The sequence below is a fragment of the Cucurbita pepo genome, chromosome 14 (assembly GCF_057944985.1).
Source record: "Cucurbita pepo subsp. pepo isolate OVF chromosome 14, ASM5794498v1, whole genome shotgun sequence".
In the NCBI taxonomy this organism is placed as follows: Eukaryota; Viridiplantae; Streptophyta; class Magnoliopsida; order Cucurbitales; family Cucurbitaceae; genus Cucurbita; species Cucurbita pepo.
Window position 1 is genome coordinate 10,975,469 of NC_141811.1, and position 23,983 is coordinate 10,999,451.

Genomic DNA, 23,983 nt, shown 5'->3' on the forward strand with positions numbered 1-23,983 from the left:
CTTGTCTCCGTAGGGAATTGTACGATTTATCCCCTAATTGTATTGAATCAAAATAAAAAATAGAGGTAAGTGCTATGATCGTAACCCGCTGGGGCGAGTGTTCGCCCACTTCAGAGTCTTCACCTTTAGATAACAAAAAAAGGTGTCCGTCCTCCACCAAACTACGATAGGAGTTTCGCCTTTTGGCCGTGCCAGTCGCATAGGGCGACTAGAGCTTCCCCTGTAGTCATAGTACTCGGTTCGTCCCTACTTTGATTCAAAAAGTCAAATAAATGAATTTAATAAAATTATATAAATTTTTACTCATTAACATTATAATCAAATTAAATATTTAATTATACATGTTATATTTAAAAAAAGTGAAACAATATGAAATATAAAAAATAGAAGAATAACAAAAAAAAAAAAAAAAAAAAAATCGTATTAAAAAAAAAACAACAAAAGCAACCAATAAATAAAAAATAAAGAAAAAGAAGAATAAAAATAAAGAAGGCGAAGGAGAAATAATTTAAAAAGAAAACAAATTATTTAAAATTTATTAAAAAACAAATTTGATTAAAACAAAATATTTAAATTTTATTAAATAAAAATCGATATACTAAAAAGAAATAAAAGAAAGAGAAGCATAAACCCTTCCACCTTCATCTTCACGCCGGCTTCCCCTTTCAGCAGCCCAGTGTCTCTCGCTGCCTCTCTCCCGTTCAGCGTTGCCCCGCCGCCGTCTCTCTTCCGGTCGTGTTGCCGCATACTACGTCCTACCAGGTTACACTGATTTTCTACTCTTTTGTTTATTGTTACTGCTATTCTCCCAATCTTCATCTATGTCTTTCTTCGCCCTTGAAAAACTCAAATTAGAATGGTCTTGAAAGAATGGAGGAATTGTTTTGATTTTGTTACTGTTTTTTTAATAACAATAGCAGAATAGCAACGAAAAAGAAATCAGTTGTTGCAAATTTGGACTTTTCGAACTGTCGTGTGCTACCCTCTGCATTTTGATTACTTGCCATATGTTTGTCATTGATCATCTGTCTGTATATCTCGTTGGTTTTGGGCTGAAAATTGGCTTTAGGAGACAATAAAATCTTCATTCATTAGAGGCATAACAAAACACGAAGCAGGCAAAGGGGCAAATAGTCTGTTACCCAACAAAATTACCAGTAGATCTATCTAAATTAATGAGGTAGGTGGAGTAATTACAGAAAACGTGTATTATGTACGCCCATGGGAGGCAGTAGTCCGTACAATATCACAATATAATTAAAGAGAAAGTTATATGTATCTAAGAATATTCTAGCTTTTCTTTCCTTTCATAAAAGCCACAAAATAGCTGTAGAAACATTTGACCTCAAAGAAACTGTATGCCTGCACTGTTGCAGACTTTCGTTCGTCCTATAAGTCTTAGACTGGACTATATAAAATCATAGTAAGGGTATTATCAGTGTCTTAAAAAGGTACTCCCTTTCACAGTTACCGTGCAACATACAACTTTTGTAGAGGGGCGACAAATTCTCGATGCATCCCTCATGACAAATGAACTCATAGATGAATGGGAAAGAAAGAAACAAAAAGGTGTGGTCATCAAACTTGACTTGGAAAAGGTCTTCGACAAGGTTGATTGGACTTTCTTTGAAAACATTCTTGTAGCAAAAGGATTTGACTCAAAATGGCGGAGGTGGATAAAAGGATGCAGCTCATCCACAAACTTCTCCATCATCAATGGAAGACCAAGAGGGAAGATTTATGCCACAAGGGGTCTTCGACAAGGGGATCCACTATCAAAATACGAAAAAAGCAGAATACGAAGGCCAGATAAAAGGTTTTCAGATTGATAATGATGGCTTAAGCATGAACCACCTTTAGTTCGTGGATGATACAATCCCCTTTCATGACTTGGTAGAGGTCTCTTCCATAAAAACATGATCGAGACAGTAAAAACCTTCGAAGGTTTCTCTAGACAAAATATCAATCTCCAAAAAATAGAGATTATGTGCATCCTAGCATATATGGTTGTAAGAAGGGAGAATGGTTGAATATGTACCTAGAATTCCCCTTAAAAGGAAACCATAATATTTTTTCTTCTGGAAGACTATTATTGAAAAAATAGAAAGAAGTCTGTCAACATGGTTATCATGTTATACTTCAAAAGATAGAAAACTCAACCTAATACAAGTCACATTATCCAACCTCCCCACTTACTACAAGTCTATTCGAAATGCTACAAAAAGTGGTATTGGATATAGAAGATTATTCAGGACTATTTGTGGAAGGATGACCCATACCTTGGTTGATTGAATATTATAAACCTCCCAACAGAAAAGGGAGTCCTCGGTCTTTTCTAGATAAAGAAGAAGAAAAAAGCTCTCCTTGCAAAATAGATATAGAAAGATAATCACGAAGAAAATGCCTTGTGGAGAAATCTTATAAAGGTTAAATATACTCCTACATCAGACAAAAATCAACCCCCCATCATTTGCTAAAGGGCCTTGGAAGTACATAAAGAAACATCAAAACCTCATTGCCAACCGAATTTGACATAGGGTGGGTGATGGAGGAAGCACTTCATTTTGGACCGACCCATGGATTGACAACACCACGCTAGCTCTACGGTATCCACTTTTGTATAGAGTCTCTCATAATAAAAAAGCCACGATCAATGAAATGTGGAATGTTGTCAACAAAGTCTAGGACCTGAAGCTTGGTAGGAATTCAATGGATAACGAAGCAACGGAATGGGCCGAATTAAGCCTTGACCTTGTCCCAGTGGTATTGTCAAACGAAGTAGACTCATTGACTTGTCTCCCTAGCGTTGACGAGGTTTTCTCTACAAAATCCTTGATGATGGACATGAGAAAAAAGTAGAAGTAATAAATCTCATGCTAGCACAGATAATATGTAAAGGACATCACCCTAAAAAGGTGAAGTTCTTCCTTTGGGAATTAGTGCATAAAGCTATTAGCGCAGACGAAAATCTTCAAAAAAGAATGCCTCACATTACTTATTCTCCAAATTGGTGTCCATTATGCAAGAAAGAACAAATCACAGAGCTACTTATTGTTGCAATGCACATAAGCTCAAAATTTTTAGACAATGATTCTCAATATATTTGGATGGCATCTCACATTTCCTAGGGAGGATCTATTGGACATGACCTTAACATACCACTCATTCAAGAATGCAAAAGTCCTACTATAGAAAAACCTCATCATGACTTTCTTTTGGAATCGGTGAAGAGAAAGAAATCAGACTTAGAATTATACAAAATTCTTCGACAATATTGTTTACCAAGCTATATCCCGGTGTAAGCTCTCTAATATTTTTACTTCTTATAGTTACACCTCACTCATTGTAAACTTGGAATGTCTTTTATAATTATCATGGATATTACCTCCCTTTTGTAAATTTCAATCATCAATGAAATTGTTTTTTATAAAAAAAAAAGTAATAAAAAATAAAATAAAATAAATAGTAGCAATGAAGTTTTGACTTTACCCGGTGCCAGACCCAATTATGAAAAAAATTTAGGGTTAATATTGCCCTCCATTCCTTTGATTTTCAATTTTTGAAACCATAGCTGCTGACCTTTCAGAATCAAATCAGCCAGAATAGCGTTATAAACCTGAAGTTTCCAGGACGCAACAAACTCACCACAGCTCAATGGAGATACCCCTTTTTGCAAGTCGTTATTAGATGTGGCGGCTCCTTTATCCATTCTCCTTTTAGTCCTAGCTTATAGTGTATTTTAACCTTCAATCAATCCCTTCTCAGATTCAAGCTTTAGCTCATATATAATTTCACTGCTTCCCACGCTCTCATAATCTTCCTCACCGTTCATTCTTTTCTTTCTCTTTTGTGAAGTTTGAAGATGTAGATTTTTATTCCTTTGTTTCAATTTTTTTTATTTTTTATTTTTATAAATTTCTTTATGCTTTATTGATGTTCACTTCCTATTGTAGGTTGGGTATTTAACGTTGTTGTGAGTTTGGTCCAAATTAGAAGATGAAGCTTGACGTTAATGTGCTGCGTTATCTCTCGAAAGATGATTTTAGGGTTCTTACTGCGGTTGAGATGGGGATGCGGAATGTATGTATTTCTATTCTCTTCTCTAGAGGGAGGAAATTTCATTCATCTTTTTAAGTTTTTTTTATTGTTCCTTCAACTTGAATTTAATGTAATTGTTTTTGTTGTTTCAGCATGAAATTGTTCCTTCAGAACTTGTGGAACGTATAGCTTCTCTAAGGTATGACTGCTATTATTTTTGTTAAGAAATGTTTCTTTCCTTTGCGTCTCGTAACTCATGTCTTTAATTCTTTTTCCCTTTTTTACTGGTGGGTGGTGAATAATAATTTTTTCCTATGGTGTGTGTAGGCATGGGGGAACTTACAAAGTCTTGAAGAATTTACTCAAATATAAGTTATTGCACCACGATTCCTCTAAATGTGAGTAGTTGTTAAATTACGGTGTGGGAATTCTGAATTTTAAACTCTCTATCTCATTATCTTTCTTGTGTTTGTCTAGATGATGGGTTTCGACTTACGTACCTGGGATATGATTTTCTTGCAATTAAAACTTTGGTAAATCGTGGTGTGTTTGTGGCTGTTGGTCGTCAAATTGGTGTTGGGAAAGAGTCTGGTAAATTTCTAGTTAGTTAGAACTTTAAAAGTTGTTTTCTTTTTGGTATCTATGAAGTGGAATACTATTTGACTCATTATTTCTTGGCTGGGTTGTTATGGCTGATTATAGATATTTTTGAGGTTGCAAAAGAAGATGGCACTGTGCTTGCCATGAAGTTGCATAGACTTGGTAGAATTTCTTTTAGATCGGTAAAATCTAAGCGTGATTATTTGAGGCATCGCAGTAGTTACAATTGGCTTTACTTGTCTCGGCTTGCTGCAGTTAAAGAATTTGCATTCATGAAGGTGCTCTGTTCATCGATTTTCTATTTGAATTTTATTAATTAGTTACATTTTATTTATTTATTTGAATGAATTGTGGTATTGATGGAGGCTTGATTATTGTGCTCTGTGTAATAGGCTTTGGAAGAACATGGTTTTCCTGTTCCAAATGCAGTAGACTCTAACAGGCATTGTGTCATTATGTCACTTGTTGAAGGTTATCCGCTGTAAGAGTTTCATTGCCAAACAAATTTTCATTGTTAAGCTGCGATCCTCTATATGTTCAGAAGTTTCAGATTTATGATATATTATTCAGTTGTAGAAACTATAACAGAAATACAGTCTAATTAGGCACCAAAATTATTATTTTAACCAAAGATCCTTATTTTGATAAGGAGGGAGAACTTCAAAACCGGTTGAGGATGACAAGCTAAGTCCCTCACAAACTAATATAAAGAAGAACCAATATTTATAAAGGTCTGAGTGGTCCATCCTGGAATTTTAGTTTTGGAAACAACTAGCTGGAGTAGGGTCATGAAACCTTTTGATGAGCACATGTGCATTGACGAAAACTATAATTCTATGTTGTGCTAATCCTTTCCTACTTGTTCCAAACCAGAGTACCAATCCTTCTTGGTTTAATGCAGTGTGCAGGTAAAACAGTTACAAAATCCAGACGTGGTGTTTGAAACAATCATTGGTCTTGTCGTTCGTCTAGCTGAACATGGACTTATTCATTGTGACTTCAACGAATTCAACATTATGGTATATTCTCGAGGATTTTTTGGAAGCAACAAAACCATTTATTGTTTTATTACTGTCCCTTTTCCTTGCCAATTTTTTTTTTTCCTTTTTCCTCAACTTTATATGTTGTCTTTGTTGTTGTGAACTTTCATTTTTTAACTTGTAAAGCAGTTCAACTTTTCTCTTGAGCTCAACAGTTTAATTAATCTTTCTATTCTTGTGCTTTGTAGATTAATGATGATGAGAAGGTCACCATGATCGATTTTCCACAAATGGTTTCTGTCTCACATCGCAATGCCCAAATGTAAGAAATGCAATATGAGGCTCGAATTAATTTTTCTGGGTTATAAATTTTCTCCTATGATATGAATCCTGAAGTTTATGTTATTAGCTTACACTTTATTGGACAATATTTTGATTTTTTTTTTTTTTTGTTTTTAATTTCAGGTATTTTGATCGTGATGTTGAATGCGTCTTTAAGTTTTTTAGAAAAAGGTTGGTGCTTAGTTGTTAAGAATATTGAAATGTGTATGTTTATTGTTTGGATTATGAAATTACAAGTTGAATAATTGCATGCAGTCGTATGAAGGAATATTTTATGCTGTACTGCCTATGAATTTGCATGATGAATGAGTTTGGTAGGAATTATGTTTACACTTACGGAATTTTATGTTTAATTTCCATGCAAAATTGAAAATTCTAATATGTTTTACTGCCTTTTGAGATAATGCGGATACGGTCTTTTTGCCTGCTTATTAGAAATTTTTATCCCTTATGATTTTGATATTTCTTATAGTAGATTTGATTGGCTGGTCTTTTAGCAAAATGGATATAATCAAATTCATCTTTGCTGGCTTTGAAGCACAAAGGAGAACCAAGAAGTATAGAATGAACATTGGCTTTAAAATTGTTGGAGAATACCTAATTATGATCGAAATAGGAGAACCAAACGTACCCAACAAGCTCTAGCGTAAGGGCAGTGAAAAAAGATGTGTTTTAAATCTGCCCAGCCGACAAACAGAAAACACAAACTAAAGGCATAAGACAATGAGATGCAAGCTTCCTTTGTAAAACTTCTGTCAAATTAAGAGTTTGTTGAGCATGATCCATAAAAGAATGTTGATTCTTTTTGGATACTTAGATTTCCATAAAGCATTAAAAAGATCTCTTTTCATAGGCAAAGAAGATTCCAACTACGGAGTTAGAGACTTTACTGAAAAGGAACCAAATGACTTCAAGGACCAAGAACGAGAATCATCATCTGAAGAAACTCCAAGAAAAGACAGACATCCCAATAAATTCTGAAAATCGAGAATTCCCTCCTTAAGAAATCGTCAAAATATAATATTCCAAGAACAATGAGAAGCATCCCAAAAATCTGAAACCGACTTATCTCTTCACCTAATCTTAATAAAACATAATTGGTATGCAATTAACAAATTTAGACAAAATTGACAACAGTGAGATTTTTTAAAGAGTTTTGAAGTTTTTTATTTTGTTAAAATTAGTGAATAAATACCAAAGTTTAGATGAAAAGTAAAAATTGTGCCTCAAGAAATTTTTCAGTTAAAAGTCTCTATGCAAAGACATTGAGTATGAGGTGGAGATCTTGGGTGGGAATTATTTGCGTTTCATGAACTTTTGTATTTTGATAAGAGTAGCTCCAAGGGTAAAATTTATGCATCTAGAAACATTAAACAAGGGGATCCTATATCTCCATGTTTGTGCTTCTTAGTTTCTAGGGGTATGGATAGGAATTTTGTTGAGGCCTTTGGGATAAGGAGAGATAAGCTTAGCTTAATGTTTATTGTTTGTTGATATCATTTTTTTCTGGGTAGATACGGTTTCTTATCAATTTGAATATCTTTGTCTCTTTGAGTTGATTTTTGCCCTGGTTGGTGTCGGTTTTGAATCCCAATGTATTTAGGAGGTGGGTTCAGTTGTTGGTGTATCAAGTCTTCTATGTCTACTCAACTCATACTTGAGTCTTTCTTTCTTTTTCTGGTTGTTCCTCTTTGTTGGTTGGTGGTAGTATAAAAGGTCGCATAATGGTTTCTACTTTCTGCCCATAGTTAGCATCTATCCTAATGGGTCATACTAGTGATTTCCTTGCTTTATTTCTTGTATTAAATTGTCAGTTGGAAATAGTTCAATGATTCCATTTTTGGGAAGATCTCTGGACTGGTTGTAGTTCTTTTAATCACTTTTCTCTTATCTCTCTCTCGCTACTGTCATTAATTCTCCCATTGCTTATTTATATTTTTCAATTTCCACTTTCAAAGAGCCTGGTTCGAAAGGGAGTTTTATGAGTAAATTTTCTTGCTTTCTTAACCCATTCTCCCCGCTCTGAAATATCCAAGTCTCAAAGATAATGTTTACTCCTGGTTTTCTGTGTTTGAGATTGAACTCCTTGGACTTCATCCGAAGTCTTTCCTGTGTTATTAGGCTTGGGTTTGTTGGTTTTTTGTATGTCTTTGTATATCATTTCTTTTCCCAAAAAAAAAAAACAAAAAAAAAAAAAAGAAAGAAAGCTAGAGACATGATTTGTGATTCAGTTTAAACCCTCGCAAGTTCAATTGAAGTATATGTAAATAAGATGTTCGTACTCAACTAGCAGGTTTGCATGTTGTTTAGCCATCTCACAGTATATCAGCGGGTTAGTGGCTCTTCTTATTGCTATGCTAAAGACTTAAGTTCCTTTCTCTCACAGGTTTAACTTGTCATTCCATGAGACCGTGGACGATGAAAATGATGTAGAGATTGACAATGATGAAAGTGCAAGGCCTTGCTTTTCTTCTATATCTAAAGGTGCAGGAAGTCTAGACAAGGAACTTGCTGCCAGTGGGTTCACACGAAAGGAGCAGGAAGACATTGAAAAGGTATGGAAAACCATCTATTGCTGAGTTCAGAGAGATGGAATTGCAGCATATTGTCTAATTTTGGTACGGCCTCAAGTTTCTTATGATGTTTGCTGGTATGCAATGTTAGATACACATCTCTCATGTGTAATGTTGAACATATGGCCAATATAACAGTAAATTCTTCTCCCCAGTAACAATAAGTGACCTCGAGTTTTTCGCAATACTATGTGATGATTATATCTCCCATGTCAAAGTTCATCGTGGGGATTTAAAATTATTTGACCAAATGTGATTAACCAGCTCATTCTGAATTGCTTGACGATTACAACGTTTGTCTATTTGATATTGGTACATGTAGTTTATTGAAGGCGGACTCGAGGAAGATGCAGATTCTGGCGAGGAAGAAGCTGAAAGCTCTAAGTTAAATGAAATGGACATCAATGCAGTGGAACATCTACGCATATCAGTTGAGGTATTAATTTTATCACTGTGCTTAAACTAAGTTCGAAATTGCGGAGTATCTTTCAATCAAATTTAATTTTCATCTTCTCTTGATGTCATAAAAGTCTAAATGTAGCTGTTTTATTTGTAATTCATAGGAGACCTTGAGTGGTGATGAAAATGTAGAGTTGCAGGGGAACCATGAAGCATGTCTGGATGATGTACCTGAGAATGACTCAGATTCAAATGTATTATTTCTAACTTATACTATCCTTCTTTTACTTGCTTATGTGGTTGAGGATCTAATTTATGGCATGTCTGCTATGCTCTCTCTCGACTCATCCCCCGCTCCTCCGCCATCTTCCTCCTTGACGTTCGTCAATCACGAACCTCTGTCCACCCTCTTATCCTCAGCTCGATGAACCTTCTTACAACTCTGTGATAAGGGTAAACAGTATACTGTAGAAATAGACCATAGTTATAGAGGGGAGAAAACATAAATCTCAAAAACCACCAAGAATCGCACCATCTTCATCTCCATTTATCGATCCCTTTGACCATTGCTGGTAGATTGCTTCACGGATCTCCAGCATGCACGGCTGAACCGACATTTCTTCAAAGAATCCATCCCTAAGTGATGAACAAACCTTATGATTGGAAAATAAATCTAAGCGAAAAGACTTCTTGAGGTAGCAAAACTAGACAACAATGGTGGGCTAAACAAAATTATAGTTCCAATCAGTGTTGGCTTCTTGTCTTACCAAAAGATATCAACAGTTTTCTCTACTATTTTCTTAACGGCCATCCATTCATGGATGGGAAAAGAATCCTTTGGATGCATCTCATTCTGGCCTTTTTGTGGATAACATGGCACGAACACAACGATCACATCTTTTGAGATAAGGAAATAACATTTAATCGCTACTTCAGTAAAACTTTTCTTTACTGTTTTAGAAGGCGAACGCTTAGGTTCTAAGTCTGCTCATGGATAATGTGTATAATGCTAAATCATAACTGATATTCATCTCCTCTTTTCTTAGCAGAACCAAGAAGCAAATGAAACTGGAATCTTGGAGAATGGCTCAAGTGAAACGGTATTAATCCTTAGAATTTACGCAGCCAATTGTTTATTTATTTATTACTATTATTATTGTTTTGCATGAAATTGGTTTTAGGCTATATTCTTGCATAGGTTATGCTGCTTTGGCAATATCGCCAATACATTTTGAGAATTTTGAGAATTTATGAATGTTAGTCCATAGATAGTGGAGAAGATAGCACACGTCCTCTCATGTAACCATCCGATGTTGTTCTAGTGATTGTTAACAGCCCAAGCCAACCACTGGCAGATATTGTCTTTTTTGGGCTTTCCCTTTCGGGCTTCCCTCAAGGTTTTTAAAATGCGTCTGCTTGAGAGAGGTTTCCACACCCTTATAATCCCCAACCGACGTGGGATCTCAAAATCTGGACTTATGAAAAGGCGTAGGAGCTTAGAGGGAATGTTTTTGAACCATGATAGTCCTTCACCTAAAATTGAAAACGTAATAGGGAGATGTGGACACAAATTGACCGGTAAACTTGCCGAGGTGCTCGATAGTGTAAATGCTAGCGATGTTTGGAGATGGCCTCAAAGATGTTTTATGTTCAAGCCCTCGAGTTTAGAACTGAATAATTTAGAACCTTCATTGTCTAGTCATAGTCTTAGGGTGGTCAGTGGTCTAATATTGAAGGTAACATTTGATGTCTCTATTTATCTGCAGAGAGATGATGAAGGTGAGGCTAGAGATGAAAACGACGATACTGAACTGAACAAACGGTTGAACAAGCAGAGACAACGTGCCATAGCATCAGCCAGCGGAGGACGAAAGGGTCGTGCCTCGAGAAACACCTACAAAGACAAGGGTAGGAAGTCTTCTAACAATTCCAAGATTCATAAACAAATCGGCCTCTGGTGACGTTTTGGGATACTTGATGCTCACATACATCCTCACATTGTGTCAATTTTGTCCTCGTGCTTTAATAAAACTTCGGTTTTGGTTTCGGTTTTATCCCTATGTTTTGGTTATACTCGAGGCTAGAAGCCTTCTCATTTGTAGTATTTTGACATAATGATTAAAGTATATTGACAAAAATAGTATTGGGTACGTATATATAATGAGTTAGATACATTTGGTTTTTAGAAATTAATATATGTCTATGCATTTCTTTAGAAATTAATGTGAATCACTATAAAATGAAAGGTGATTAATAGGATCTACTATTGGTTAACATAGGGTCCATAATATTTTAATTTTTTTTAGTTTTGGTTATAGAGCAGTTGACTATAAGTATCAGATTGTTAACATGAGAGAATGTTAACATGAGAGAAGACAATCTCTTTCGAGAAAGATGACCTAATGCTAAAAGGTGGAGGAGAAGCAAGCCGAAGCTCTAATCTAGAAACATAACAATTTCTCGAATCTAGAAACATAACAATTTCTCGACGTTACAACATTTTTCCTCCCTTGGTCTCTCTCAACTCCATCTTCTTTTCCTTTCTTCTCCTCCGTCTCTTTTTGGTCTCCTTTCTTATTATCCAAATTGAAGGTGAAAACATCATTTCTGAGTCAAATGGTAAAAAAAACAATCCATTTTGGTCAATTAAATTTTTTCCTTTCTTCTCCTCTCAATTAAATTTTTTCCTTTCTTCTCCTCCGTCTCTTTTTGGTCTCCTTCTTTCTTATTATCCAAATTGAAGGTGAAAACGATCATTTCTGAGTCAAATGGTCAAAAAAACAATCCATTTTGGTCAATTAAATTTAAAGTTATAGTCTCAACTTTTTGAAGCATAAAAATTAAGATGGTTTGAAATTTTTTGGTCAATTAAATTTAAAGTTATAGTCTCAACTTTTTGAAGCATAAAAATTAAGATGGTTCGGTTGAAGAAAAATCCATGGTCAATTACCTAATACATATTAGAAGAGATATGACCCAAAATATAATCTTAATAATAATAATAATAATAATTTATATGGTGTGAAATTACCAAAATACCTTTTTTTTTTCTTTTAATAATTAGGAGGGGTCATGACAAAAAGCTAGGCAAGAGGAGCATATGAATTCATAAATTATTATATTAGAAAGAAAACTATGATGAGAATATGAATAATATTATATAGATGAAATAATTTTATTTTTATATAATTATTTAGAAGAAATTAGATTAAAAAGAGTTTAATAATATTATAATGGAGGCCATTATTAATTAGCAAAAAAACAAATAAAAAGGGCAAAGAAAATGGTGCAAATGTGCCTCGAACTTCTCACCCATATGCTTATGCTATTAGTTTTTAATAAATTAATTAAATTAATTAAATAAATAACAAATACCAAATAATTAAACAATTGGTTGGTTCTTATCTATACTTTCCTTTATTTAATGCTTTTTTTGGACTATAAAATATTTAATTTCAATTTTTGAAAAAAAAGATGCTTTCTGAGTATTTTATGCAATTACTTGGTCAATGCTTCTATTTAAATCTTATATATATATATATTTATATAATAAAATAAAATGGTAGTGGCTTAAAAAATAATTAAAATATTAAATATATTCTTAATATTCTCAATATTGTTTTATATGTTTGATAATTTTTTTTTATTTAGGGTTCTTCCCAAGCACGATTCCAAATAATTTTAAATTTTAATATATTTTTTAAAGAAAAAAATATTTATAATAAATAACTCAAAAAATTGACAAATAAATAAATAATTAACTCGAATTTATTACTAATTTTAAAAAATATATTTTTGTTTACTCTACAATTATTTATATATATATATATATATTTATTTAATTTCCTAATTAATTTTTATTAGTTATTCTCGACTTTTAAAAATAATTTCAAAGGTATTTTTTAAAAATATATATTTAAATTTAATTGTAAATCTTAATTAAAGATTTAAAAATAAATGTATTTTACTTTTATTTAATTTTTTTAATAAACTACCCGAACAACTGAGATTAATTCAACCCAAAAAATTTAACCAAAATTTTTACTTTAAAAAAGCTAAAATTAAAAAATATTTTAATAATAATAATAATAATAATTTTATTAAAGGAAAGACAATTCCTTTAAGGCTTAGCAAACCCATAATTTTATTTTGTTGCACCTAAAATATATTATATAATATTTGTCATAATAATTAACATCATATACTTTTAAAATATAATACTTTTTAAAAAAAAAAATAAAAAATAAAAAATAGAATATATTTTATATATTTTTTTTTATAAAAAAGAACCGTCTACCCACTTTTAAATTTCGCTGGTAATTTAATATTATACGTTTCCAGCGGATTCCAACCAAAAACCCAAATTATTATATTATTAATTCAAATAAATTATTTAAAATATTGGAATAATTTATTTTCTCCTCTCTCTTATTATTTTATTCTTATTAAATGTTTAATTCTATTTTACACCCTACACTATAAATATTCCAACAATTTTTAAAAAAATAAAATTTTATTTACAAATAATCAAATAACATTTTTATGCAATAACCCATATACATAAATAAAATATTAAATAATTAGTGTAAATAGTTTAGCTCGGTGTGACGTTCGTGCTTTCTCGACTCTCACATAGCTCGATATGCACCAATCGTGTGCGCCTTCTGTACGTTTGATGTTATAATCTTCTCTTTCCTTCATATAGTTGTGACACTCGACATATAACACAAAAATTACTGTTGAAAATCGATAATTTAATTTCATTTCTATCGAGCTTAGCAAAAAAGATTTCTCATGTAAAAAAAAAATTAAAAAAATTAAAAAAAAAATAAAATAAAAAATAAGATCTCTGTTTTTGGTGTTAAATTCTGATCTCTGTTATCAAACAACAAAACAGAGCTGAGTGGAACACTCTCAGTGTTTGTATTTTCTGTTTGCAGGTCAAATCAAAATCCTCCATTAATGGAACCTTTTATTTTGCTTATTTTATTTTATTTTTCGATTGAAAAATTAATGGGTTTTGTTTTAATTGCAGAAAAATCCACACAGATTCATGGAGGGAGGAGAAGGGGATGCCGGAAATGGGGCTACTGCAGCTGCAGGATCAAGTCCTCCGAGACCTGAGATGGCAGCTCCGGCACCGGAAGGTGGCGGTCCGGTGAGTTCTGCCGCGGCGGTGGCGGGGAAGAAGAAGAGGGGAAGACCGAGGAAGTATGGGCCGGACGGGAAGTTGAATGTGGCGGCGCTGTCGCCGAAGCCGATATCGGCGTCGGCACCTGCACGGTCGGCGGTGATTGATTTCTCGGCGGAGAAACGTGGGAAAGTGCGGCCGGCGAGTTCGTTGAGCAAAACCAAACATGAAACGGAGAATTTAGGTAACCAAAATTCGACTTCAACTGCGTTAGTTCGAATCATAGGAAACGTAATTTCAAAACATATTTTTAGTTCCTAAATAATTTATGCACAGAGCTATTCATAAGATTCGAGAATTGGATCCATTCAAACTATTTAACTCGATTATTGTTCGGTTTGGGTTGGCTCTAATTTCAGTAAAATTGAAAATTTTGGGTCAGCCCCTAAGTACATTTTTTTGGTGGGATCAACCGAACCAACCCACCAACCCAAAAATAGGGTTAGAACCCAACTGAAGATTATTTAACTCGATTTTTGTTCGGTTTGGGTCGGGTTGAATTCTGATATAATTAAAAATTTGGGTCAGTTCCTCTTTTTTTGTTCGATCAACTGGACCAACCCACCAACCTAAAAATAGGGTTAGAACCCAACTCAAGATTATTATGAATATTAAGAATATTTAACGTTTGTAACTAATATTAATGATCTGCTACGACTAAATATTTGATATTTAAATTTTATGAGATTTTAGGTATTAAAATAAATATTTTTCAATAATTAAAAAAAAAAAAACCAGACACACAACGGTTAGGTTGTGAACTTGGTTGATTGAGTCAATCAGCCCAAAGGGTTCAAAAAAATTTCTCGAATTCAATCCAACTCAATCTATACCGTTGATTTTGTAAATATTTAAAAATATTTTGTTTTATTTTAAGCAATTAAAAATGTTAAAAATGTTTTTTTTAAGTCTCTTTTATTTATTTATTATTATTATTATTATTAAAATTAAATAAAATAAGGGGTTAATTTTGGTTGTTATGAAGGTGAATGGGTACCTTGTTCAGTTGGAGCTAATTTCACACCCCATATCATCACTGTCAACACTGGTGAGGTAATTTTGTTATCAATTTACTTCAAACTCGGTGTTCGTAGTCGACGTTTCTATATTTCGATGTAATAACGATGTTCGATGTGTTATTTTCAGGACGTTACGATGAAGGTTCTCTCCTTTTCTCAACAAGGACCTCGAGCCATTTGTATTCTCTCTGCTAACGGTGTGATTTCGAGCGTCACTCTTCGTCAACCCAATTCTTCTGGAGGAACATTAACATATGAGGTTGTATCTTTAAACAGAGATCTGTTTGTTTAACGAACATTCTAGTTTGCAATTGTTTTATGAAGTATGAATATGGTGATTGTTGTTGCAGATCATAAGACGGAACTCTCTTTCTTTTTTTTTTACAGGGTCGTTTTGAGATATTGTCGTTGTCGGGATCGTTCATGCCGAGCGACAATGCGGGAACAAAGAGTAGAACTGGTGGAATGAGTGTCTCGTTAGCGAGTCCAGACGGACGCATTGTTGGTGGCGGAGTTGTTGGTTTGTTAGTAGCTGCAAGTCCAGTTCAAGTATGTCTTTTTTCTCTTATTTGTGGTTCATTAGTCCATTTAGTCTTAGAACTCGAACTTCTAATTTATCACCGAGCACATAACTTAGTCGAAATCAACCCACCACCTAATTCTTAACTATTTCTTCTCCCGGACAACTTTGACAAATTCAGGTGGTAGTAGGAAGCTTTATATTTGGGAACCAACACGAGCAAAAGTCGAAGAAGCCGAAACAAGATGTTATATTACCGGTTTCTGTTTTTCCAATTTCGAGTGTTGAACCGAAATCATACATGACAACAACGACGACAACGACGACAACATCTTCCCTTCGTGCTGAAACGTGGTCACCTTTAGTTCCAGATTTGAAAAGTCAACCAACTGATATCAATGTATCGTTAACTAGTGGTTAAGAAATACCAGTATCGTATTATTGTTCGATCGCATCAACCACATCGTCGTCGAACTTCGATTTGGGTAGGTGTTGTTCTTCGTTTTATGTTGATTAACAACTGACTACTCTTTGTTACCATTAGTATCAATTTTTAATTTTTGTTCTTGTTTTCATACGTTCGTTTAGTTTTAGGTCATAATCGTTTAGATTGCAGCTATGTTATGTAACGTAGAATATAGTTTAATACATAATCAAAGTTCTAAATCCAATCTTTTGAATCTGATTGATTAAGATATTTGTTCATCTTTTCTCGAGATATTTTAGGCTTCTACACGTCTTAAATTCATTTGTTCGAGTGTAACAACCTTGTCCAATTGTAACCGCCCAAACCCACCAATAGTAAATATTGTCTTGGACTTTTTCTTCGGGCTTCCTTTCAAGGTTTTAAAACACGTCTTAAACCCACCGCTAACCGATATTGTTTTATTTGAGTTTTTTCTTCGGGCTTCTCTTTAAAGTTTTAAAATGTGTCTTAAACCCACCGCTAGTAGATATTGTCTTGGGCTTTCCCTTCAAAGTTTTAAAACGCGTCTTAAATTCGTTTGAAAACGTGTCTTAAACTTACCGCTAACTGGTATTGTCTTATTTGAGCTTTTCCTTGGACTTCCTTCCAAGGTTTTAAAACACAGTCTTAAGTTCATATATTGTCCTATTTGGGCTTTCTCGTCTGGATTTCCCCTCAAGGTTTTAAGGGCTTTCTGGTCTGGCCTTCCCCTCAAGGTTTTAAAACGCGTCTTAAATTCATTTGTCTGACTCTGTAATGGTCCTATTTGGGCTTCTGGGTTTCCCCTCAAGGTTTGAAAATGCGTCTTAAATTCATTTGTCCGACTCTGTAATAGTCGTCTGGGCTTCCCCTCAAGGTTTTAAAACGCTACTTAAATTTATTTGTTCGACTCTGTAACAGTCCTGTTTCAACTTCTGGGCTTCCCCTCAAGGTTTTAAAACACGTCTTAAATTCATTTGTCCAATAGTCTTATTTGGGCTTCTAGGCTTCCCCTCAAAGGTTTTAAAATGCGTTTTAAATTCATTTGTCCGACTCTGTAACGGTCCTATTTGGGTCTGTAACAGTCCTATTTGGGCTAGCAGATATTGTCCATTTGGCCATTCCATTATGTACTTATCCTCAAGACTTTAAAAGTCGTCTTAAATTCATTTATCCGACTATAACAGCTTAAGCCCACCGCTAGCAGATGGTGTTATATCTGGGTTTTCCCTAATGGGTTTCTCCTCAAGATTAAAACAGGTCTGGTAGTGAGAGATTTTCACATCCTTATAGGAAATGTTTCATTCCCCACTCCAACTAATGTGGGATCTCACACTGTCATAGTTACTATCTATTACCAGAGCTGAATAACTAAAATATATATATATATTCCTCTTTATCTTGAGTTGATGGATCTTCTCCACTGAAAGCCTATATGGATAACACATTTTAATTCAACAAACCCAATTCTAATTGTTTTATTCGGAAGCAAACCATAAGAAAAATTGTCTTATTCATACAATCACGACCATGAAAAGAGAAGGAACCGAAAATTGGAATGCCAATAGATGTCATCATTGAATTGACTCGATCCTACAGTACCCCATTTCTAAAACATCCCGTGCCAAAATCACTGAACGAATGTTTTGTCACAATGTTCAATAGAACTCATTGGCTCTACGCCCATCAAAACTAAAAGTAAACATGCATTGAGGTTAAACTTTTCGAGCATCTAATCAGCTTTAGATCAAAATCAACATGTTCTTACTTTTTCATTCTACTAAAAACCGATTCTATATCAATCGAGAAATTCTATTTACCATTAGATTACGAATTTATTTAGAACGACTTTTAAAGTGCTTAAACCTAACATATCTTAAGCATTCGTAAGACCTTAATTTACAACCGACACAAAACCACAGTTGGATTGCATAACGAAACAGGATAACGATGTTCAATTCACAAAAAACGGCCTTGTTTTAAGAACGGTTTCTTACGATCCAAGCGATATAGGTTTAAATAAATACATTCCTCAAATGGGCAAATTTTTGTTTCTTTAGGAAAAGTCTTTTAAGGCCAAGATTATAAAAATTTGCTACCTTATATTAATGCAAGAACAATGGAATTGATTTTCCTCCATTTTACTTGAACAACAAATAATCCCATATTATGCTTGCAAGCTTTCATTGCTTCACAACAACATACCCAAATTAATATTCTATACGCTCTTTTACCTTTTTCAATATTGACGGGTTTAATTTTCTTCACTGTTTGTTGAATAGAGAAATTTTATAATTTGTCTCTCGTGTTATGTCATTCTCGATCTTGCTTACGACCTTTTAAGAGTAACGACTTTATTTTTTATACGTCAATCGGATGCAAACCTCGAGGAATCTTAGAAGACAGTCTACCTAACTTCGTGAATCTCGTAAAATTTGTTTATATTGCAAACGATTATCATTGAATTTGAACCCGTCCTCGAAAGTCTATTTTCTAAAAAAATGAAATTTAAATATTTAAAAGATTAGATTATATATAATGAGGGAAGTATAAATAGCAATGAAAGGAGGAGTTATTGAAGAGGGAGTGAATGGAAAAATGGGGATGAGAGTTATGGTGGGATTGGTACCTATTTTGGTGGTGATGGTGCTTTTGTGGGTATCATCAAACCCATCTTACCTTTTTGGTAGTCCTTATATCATTTTTTCAATCTTCAACTTTATAATTCTTCTCGTAACGGTTCGAAATTATGAGCCACGACCTCTTCTTCAACCTTCCTCTCATAAGCTTTGTCAAGACGCTGAATTTAGTGCTAGTGAGGAAGAAGAAGATAAAAGAGAAGATGATGAAGACGAAAATGCAGATAGTAGTGAAAATGAAAAAATAGATAGAGACAGAGATGAAATTGAACAATTGAACGAGGAAGATGAGGATAATGACGGTGTTGATGAAGATGAAGCCGAGCGGTGGGATGACGAAGAGGAGGGAGAAGAAGAGGAGGAATTGGTGAGGAGGATAGAAGAATTCATAGCTAAGGAAAACAAGAGATGGAGAGAAGAGAAGTTGAGAGAATTTATTTTTTCAAATTTGTTACTATTAAACTAAAATTATGTTCTTCCAAAACCCCTTTTCCATTCATAATTGCACGATGTCAAAATAGGCCACGATCCTATGATTTCAAATCTCATCTTTTGTATAATATTCTAATGAATTTCTATTTTAAGAACAATTTAGAAACGTTTATGAAAGACTATTCACTTAGAAATTGAATCGATAATCCACTCGATAAAGATGACATGCTACTTACGTTATAAAACATTTCATACGATGCTAGCATCGCAGAATAAACTTAATAAGTTGAGCTATGAGCTATGATCAACTAAGCAACACAAAACCCTAAGCAATTCATCCAATGTCATGCTCTCCTACACATCCATGTTAAAAATTCTTTTGTTTCGATCCAAGAATACATATTTTGCAGACATTACACAGTTGAGTACAATGCTCTTATGCATTTTTGTGTGTTGTTCTTGAAGGAAACTGGACATCATACTAGACTGTTCTTTCCTAAAGTTAATGTAGCATCGTTCCACTTGAAAACAAATACTTTCATCAACAAACAATCTCTTTATCCTGTCTAAACATATATAAATAATGTTCTCAAACATGAATTTCTACTTGCTACAAGAAGAAAAATTACAAGAAACAATAACTAAAGAATGTGAGACTTCCACCATAGAGCAACATTATAATTTGATTTCAATGTAATCGCCATTCCTAAATTGTGAGTGCTGGTGGTGTGTGTGTGAGAGAGACATCATTCATATTTCAACCATGAAAAGTACCTAACAGAACAGTATTGACACTTAACGAAGTTCCCAGCTCAACAAGAATGCCATTGATATCTGCAAAGTGCAGCAGCTTCAGGGAAAAAAAAGAAGGTACTTTAAGGATAGGATTCAACTCACAACTGATGGCATCAGCATGCAAGCAGTTGTTTCTATTTATTCATCATCTTCCAAAGCAGAGTATATCATCCTGCAATGACAAAGCAGGCGAATTCGGTCGGAGGCATTTAACTATTTAAGATTCGAAAAAAACAACAAAGTACATTGAAGTACCAAAATATAGAGAGGAAGAGGAGGAAAACTAGATAGGCTAGTTTGAAAAGCCGGCGCTTCTTTTCCCAGTTTAGCATATTGAATATCTCTGTAACATCTACCAGGTACTGTCTTCGTAGGTACCTGATCACAAGAACAGACTAATGAGTATAGTGATATGCAGATCATATGAAGGTGTGTTTCAGAAGTGAGCCGAGGATTTGTGCTTGTGGGCTAGGGTGAATGTAGCAGACCAGCGGATCTGGTGGTCGACAATCGTTCGGACTTGGTAAAGGTTGATAGAAAGGCCATATGAGGTAATTGTTAGTAATATTATTAGATTCAGAATGGTAATGGAAAATTAGTATTTAACAAAGGAGTTGATACCAATATCCAAGGATGAATGAAGGTAGAAAATACTTTAGTTGGTTAGGCTTGAGAATACTCAAGAGGGATGTTCTAAGTACCTCAAATACATAGAGACAGCTAAGAGTTATATCACCAAAATATCATAATATTCCGAATGCTTACTTTCCCTAGTATACGATATGCCCGATCATAGAGCCAAAGAAGGATTCTGCCTCAAATATTTTGAACGGTGCCTTCACCACTCGATTAAAAACCAACTTAAAAGTTGGCATTCTTAATTCTAATTCTCCTTGAGAATCAAGAATACCATTAGATTCAGAATGTGATGACTCCAATGCATAGAAATTAGTTTTTCAACCAAGGAAGTTCTGCTACTACTCTACACTACCACATGAATTTTCTGAGATGGAAATAAAGCAAGCTCCAACCATATACCTTACGCAATACATCAAAGGCAGTCGTTACTCAGTAGTCCGACAAAATGGATTAGAGGCGTAACTAGATCTGATACATATTCTCTAACTAGTGTTCCCTATCACATCCCAACTACAATAGTAAGCAGCCACAGCTTACAACCAGATACCAACATGGTCTATGCTGCTCTGACAATAATCCCAGCCCAACAAGGTAGATCTTATAGCTTCAAGGATAATCCTCAACTCTAACATCTGGTATTTCTTAAGCTATGTCAAATCAATGGGATGTCTATTAAACGGTCAAAATCAGAAGTAAATATCCTATGCAGTAAAAACTGTTCAAAATCATGTGTTTCTTTGGTTGAAAGAATTATACAATACAAATCATACAAATTGTTCTTGATTTAGATCATAAGTTCAATCAAAGGTGATGGATGAAAACACTTACAGTCTCACATTATAATATATGTACGGTCCACATAACATTGACATACCCCAATGCCCTGTTAAAAGATAGAAGAGGCACAAAACTCCCATAGCAATGAACTCCGGCATAACCACTTTATTTATTCTAGAAGCAGAGTCATAGGGGTTGATATAATCAAACTCGAGATCCGCCAAGCACATGAGCTACACACACAAAATAATGACGATGAAACGACAACGAAAACAACAATAGATTCAAAACAAGAACTTCATATTTGATCCTGCATACATAAAAAGCTCAAAGATAGGAAATTGATATGTTTAAATACAAAAAGGAAGACTTGATCGAACAAATGCTAAAACGTTATTTAAATGTTTTTAACATTGCCAGCCTCTTGTGAAATTAAGCTTCTACCAACAGATATTCTGAAGATCAATATCACAAATTCTGGGCGTAATAAACATTCAAACTAAGAATCAGCAGTCAACATGATATAATGACTCATTGCATCCATAATCTTTCAAGTATATATGCCATGAAATAAAAGCAGCTCAAAGGGCGCTTACCATATATTCTTAAATTTTAGCTTTAATTATACATCAATAAGAAGAAATGGGATCAAAAGAATAGGTATTGACAAATAATCTCACAACAATTGACCACCAGGAAAATCCTGACCTCAGAATCTTTTCAAGAAATTGGGGAAAAGCAAGAAAACTACAAAGCATGACATCCAATCAATATAAATCCAATCCAAGTTGCACAACGAATCTACACTTTCTTTAAAAGTGTTTCCAAATTGACAAGCGAAGAAGAATATGTGAATTATAGTTGTGCTAAACCCTAATATCTCCGAGCTGAACAAAACGCGCATCGAAATCCTAATCTAGTTCAAATTAATGTTCAGAAATTGTATGAAATGTATCCGCCATCGAAATTTTGATATAAACTGTCTTCGATTCAAATTGATTCTACTTAACGAACTCGAACAGAAATCAATGCGAGACAAACAGACGAGACAGGGTTTCGAATTTACCTGATAAACAAGGACTATCAGAAGAGCAACGAGGGAGAAAAATGATATAAGCCACACAAATAGATCCCCCATGCTCCTCTTCTGCGGTCAATCAAGCTATATTATCAGTGATTTTTGGTTAAAGGCGAACAGAGAGATTGAAGCACCACCATTGCCGAGAAAGATGGCGGCTAAGTGAAGATGCAGTAGAAAGAGATTAGGGCAGGAAACTCACGCTACAGTCCTCGGAGGTTCACGCAGGATTCCCGTGAAAGATGAACTCGAAAGTGGATTTGGATGACCGGAAGATCTCGTCGTTGACGAACGCCGCCGTATGTCTAGGGAGTCAAATTTCCAGGGACACTATTGGAAATCAAATTTTAAAGGGTTTTCTTTTTATTAATTAAAAAAAAAAAAAAAAAAAAAAAAAAAAAGCTAAAATCTCTTTTTATATTTGTTTCAAAATATTTTTTAAAAATACTCATAAATATTTTTTAAAAATTCAAAAATATTTTTACTGTTAGTACTATGTTAAAAAAATACTCATAAATTAAAAAAAAAACATTAATATTTTTTACTGTTGACGAAAAATGTATATCGATAACTCATAAATTATCTTCAATATTAAATTTTTGTACGTTTTAAAAAAATTAAGGATATTAATAAAAAAAAATTAACATTTAAAGATATTTTTAAAATATTAAAATATTAAAAAATATTTTTGAAATAAAATACTAACCGTACACCATGGTGAGTCAGGGACAACCCTTCTTCAGCGAGCGACTGTGGGTGTTGTTTGAAAACCAAACCAACTCTTAAGGCGTGCTGTAATGTCCCACATTGGTTGGGGAGGAGAACAAATCACCGTTTATAAAGGTGTGAAAATCTTCCCTTAGCAGACGCGTTTTAAAGTCTTGAGGGGAGCCCGAAAGGGAAAACCCAAAGAGGACAATATCTGCTAGCGGTGGGCCTGGATCATTACACGTGCATTGTCTAACAGGCATGCATGCGGTTCCAACGCCGCCACACAACCAGCTTCAATGGTAGTAAGATCATGAGCAACAAGCAATACGACTAGCAATCGAACATGCGAGACGACTACAATGGGTTTGTGAATAGCATCACATTCGATTGGTTAGTGTGCTGTCTAGTAATGAATTGAATTTAAGTTTTGGATATAAGAATGTATGGATAATATTCTATCCCACCTTTTCGATTCAATTAAGGAGCTCTGGTATGGTGTAACCGTTGGATCTTTGTTATATGAACAATTTTATTAAGACCCGTTTTAAAATTATGGTTTAGACCGTTACAAATAGTATCGGAGCTAGACACTGGGTAATGTGTCAGTAAGAAGGCTGAACTCCAAAGGGGTGAACACAAGGCGGTGTGTCAGCAAAGACGCTGGCTCCGAAAGGAGGTGGCTTGTGGGGGGCCCACATCGATTGGAGAAGGAAATGAGTGCTAGTGAAGACGCTGGACTCCAAAGAGGGGTGGGTTGTGAGATCCCACATCGGTTGGGGAAGAGGACGAAACATTTTTTATAAGG

General features: G+C 34.3%; 3 protein-coding genes across 6 annotated transcripts; 2 read left to right on the top strand and 1 right to left on the bottom strand.

Moving 5' to 3' along the window:
- Positions 1-604: 604 nt before the first annotated feature.
- Positions 605-11,106, top strand: LOC111810576 (serine/threonine-protein kinase rio2). 2 transcript variants are annotated; one of them, XM_023697299.2, is made up of 15 exons: positions 605-762; positions 3,954-4,080; positions 4,191-4,237; positions 4,366-4,436; positions 4,516-4,629; positions 4,741-4,916; positions 5,031-5,119; positions 5,540-5,657; positions 5,867-5,940; positions 6,084-6,131; positions 8,347-8,515; positions 8,856-8,969; positions 9,097-9,186; positions 9,979-10,032; positions 10,699-11,106. In XM_023697299.2, exons 2-15 carry the CDS (start codon positions 3,997-3,999, stop codon positions 10,891-10,893), a joined length of 1,443 nt encoding a protein of 480 aa, XP_023553067.1. In that variant the 5' UTR covers positions 605-762; positions 3,954-3,996; the 3' UTR covers positions 10,894-11,106. The 2 variants fall into 2 exon arrangements, with proteins under 2 accessions (XP_023553067.1, XP_023553068.1); XM_023697300.2 differs by having other exon boundaries at positions 9,982-10,032.
- A 2,668-nt stretch (positions 11,107-13,774) lies between these two features.
- LOC111810709 (AT-hook motif nuclear-localized protein 1) lies at positions 13,775-16,315 on the top strand. The gene is made up of 6 exons (XM_023697465.2): positions 13,775-13,872; positions 13,968-14,307; positions 15,109-15,176; positions 15,270-15,401; positions 15,530-15,691; positions 15,844-16,315. The coding sequence occupies exons 2-6, from the start codon at positions 13,986-13,988 to the stop codon at positions 16,081-16,083; spliced, it is 924 nt and encodes a 307-aa protein (XP_023553233.2). The 5' UTR covers positions 13,775-13,872; positions 13,968-13,985; the 3' UTR covers positions 16,084-16,315.
- Positions 16,316-19,714: 3,399 nt separating this feature from the next.
- Positions 19,715-22,830, bottom strand: LOC111810896 (protein cornichon homolog 4). 3 transcript variants are annotated; one of them, XM_023697730.2, is made up of 6 exons: positions 22,670-22,830; positions 22,456-22,536; positions 21,441-21,622; positions 20,229-20,351; positions 20,076-20,145; positions 19,715-20,012 (listed from the first exon to the last, which is right to left on the bottom strand). In XM_023697730.2, exons 2-5 carry the CDS (start codon positions 22,525-22,527, stop codon positions 20,112-20,114), a joined length of 411 nt encoding a protein of 136 aa, XP_023553498.1. In that variant the 5' UTR covers positions 22,528-22,536; positions 22,670-22,830; the 3' UTR covers positions 19,715-20,012; positions 20,076-20,111. The 3 variants fall into 3 exon arrangements, with proteins under 3 accessions (XP_023553498.1, XP_023553496.1, XP_023553497.1); XM_023697728.2 differs by having other exon boundaries at positions 19,715-20,145; XM_023697729.2 differs by having other exon boundaries at positions 19,715-20,145; positions 22,456-22,551; positions 22,670-22,826.
- Positions 22,831-23,983: the final 1,153 nt, after the last annotated feature.

What these genes read in the sequence shown, in the direction of transcription:
- LOC111810709 (XM_023697465.2), top strand. Translation starts at nt 13,986, where the DNA reads ATGGAGGGAGGAGAAGGGGATGCCGGAAATGGGGCTACTGCAGCTGCA. An exon ending in TCACTGTCAACACTGGTGAG is followed by an intron (nt 15,177 to 15,269) that starts GTAATTTTGTTA and finishes TGTTATTTTCAG; the next exon opens with GACGTTACGATGAAGGTTCT. An exon ending in TAGCTGCAAGTCCAGTTCAA is followed by an intron (nt 15,692 to 15,843) that starts GTATGTCTTTTT and finishes TGACAAATTCAG; the next exon opens with GTGGTAGTAGGAAGCTTTAT.
- LOC111810896 (XM_023697730.2), bottom strand. Translation starts at nt 22,527, where the DNA reads ATGGGGGATCTATTTGTGTGGCTTATATCATTTTTCTCCCTCGTTGCT. An exon ending in TGATAGTCCTTGTTTATCAG is followed by an intron (nt 21,623 to 22,455) that starts GTAAATTCGAAA and finishes TTGTGTGTGTAG; the next exon opens with CTCATGTGCTTGGCGGATCT. An exon ending in ATATATTATAATGTGAGACT is followed by an intron (nt 20,352 to 21,440) that starts GTAAGTGTTTTC and finishes TCTTGTGATCAG; the next exon opens with GTACCTACGAAGACAGTACC.
- LOC111810576 (XM_023697299.2), top strand. Translation starts at nt 3,997, where the DNA reads ATGAAGCTTGACGTTAATGTGCTGCGTTATCTCTCGAAAGATGATTTT. An exon ending in CTTGTTGAAGGTTATCCGCT is followed by an intron (nt 5,120 to 5,539) that starts GTAAGAGTTTCA and finishes GGTTTAATGCAG; the next exon opens with TGTGCAGGTAAAACAGTTAC. An exon ending in ATCTACGCATATCAGTTGAG is followed by an intron (nt 8,970 to 9,096) that starts GTATTAATTTTA and finishes TGTAATTCATAG; the next exon opens with GAGACCTTGAGTGGTGATGA.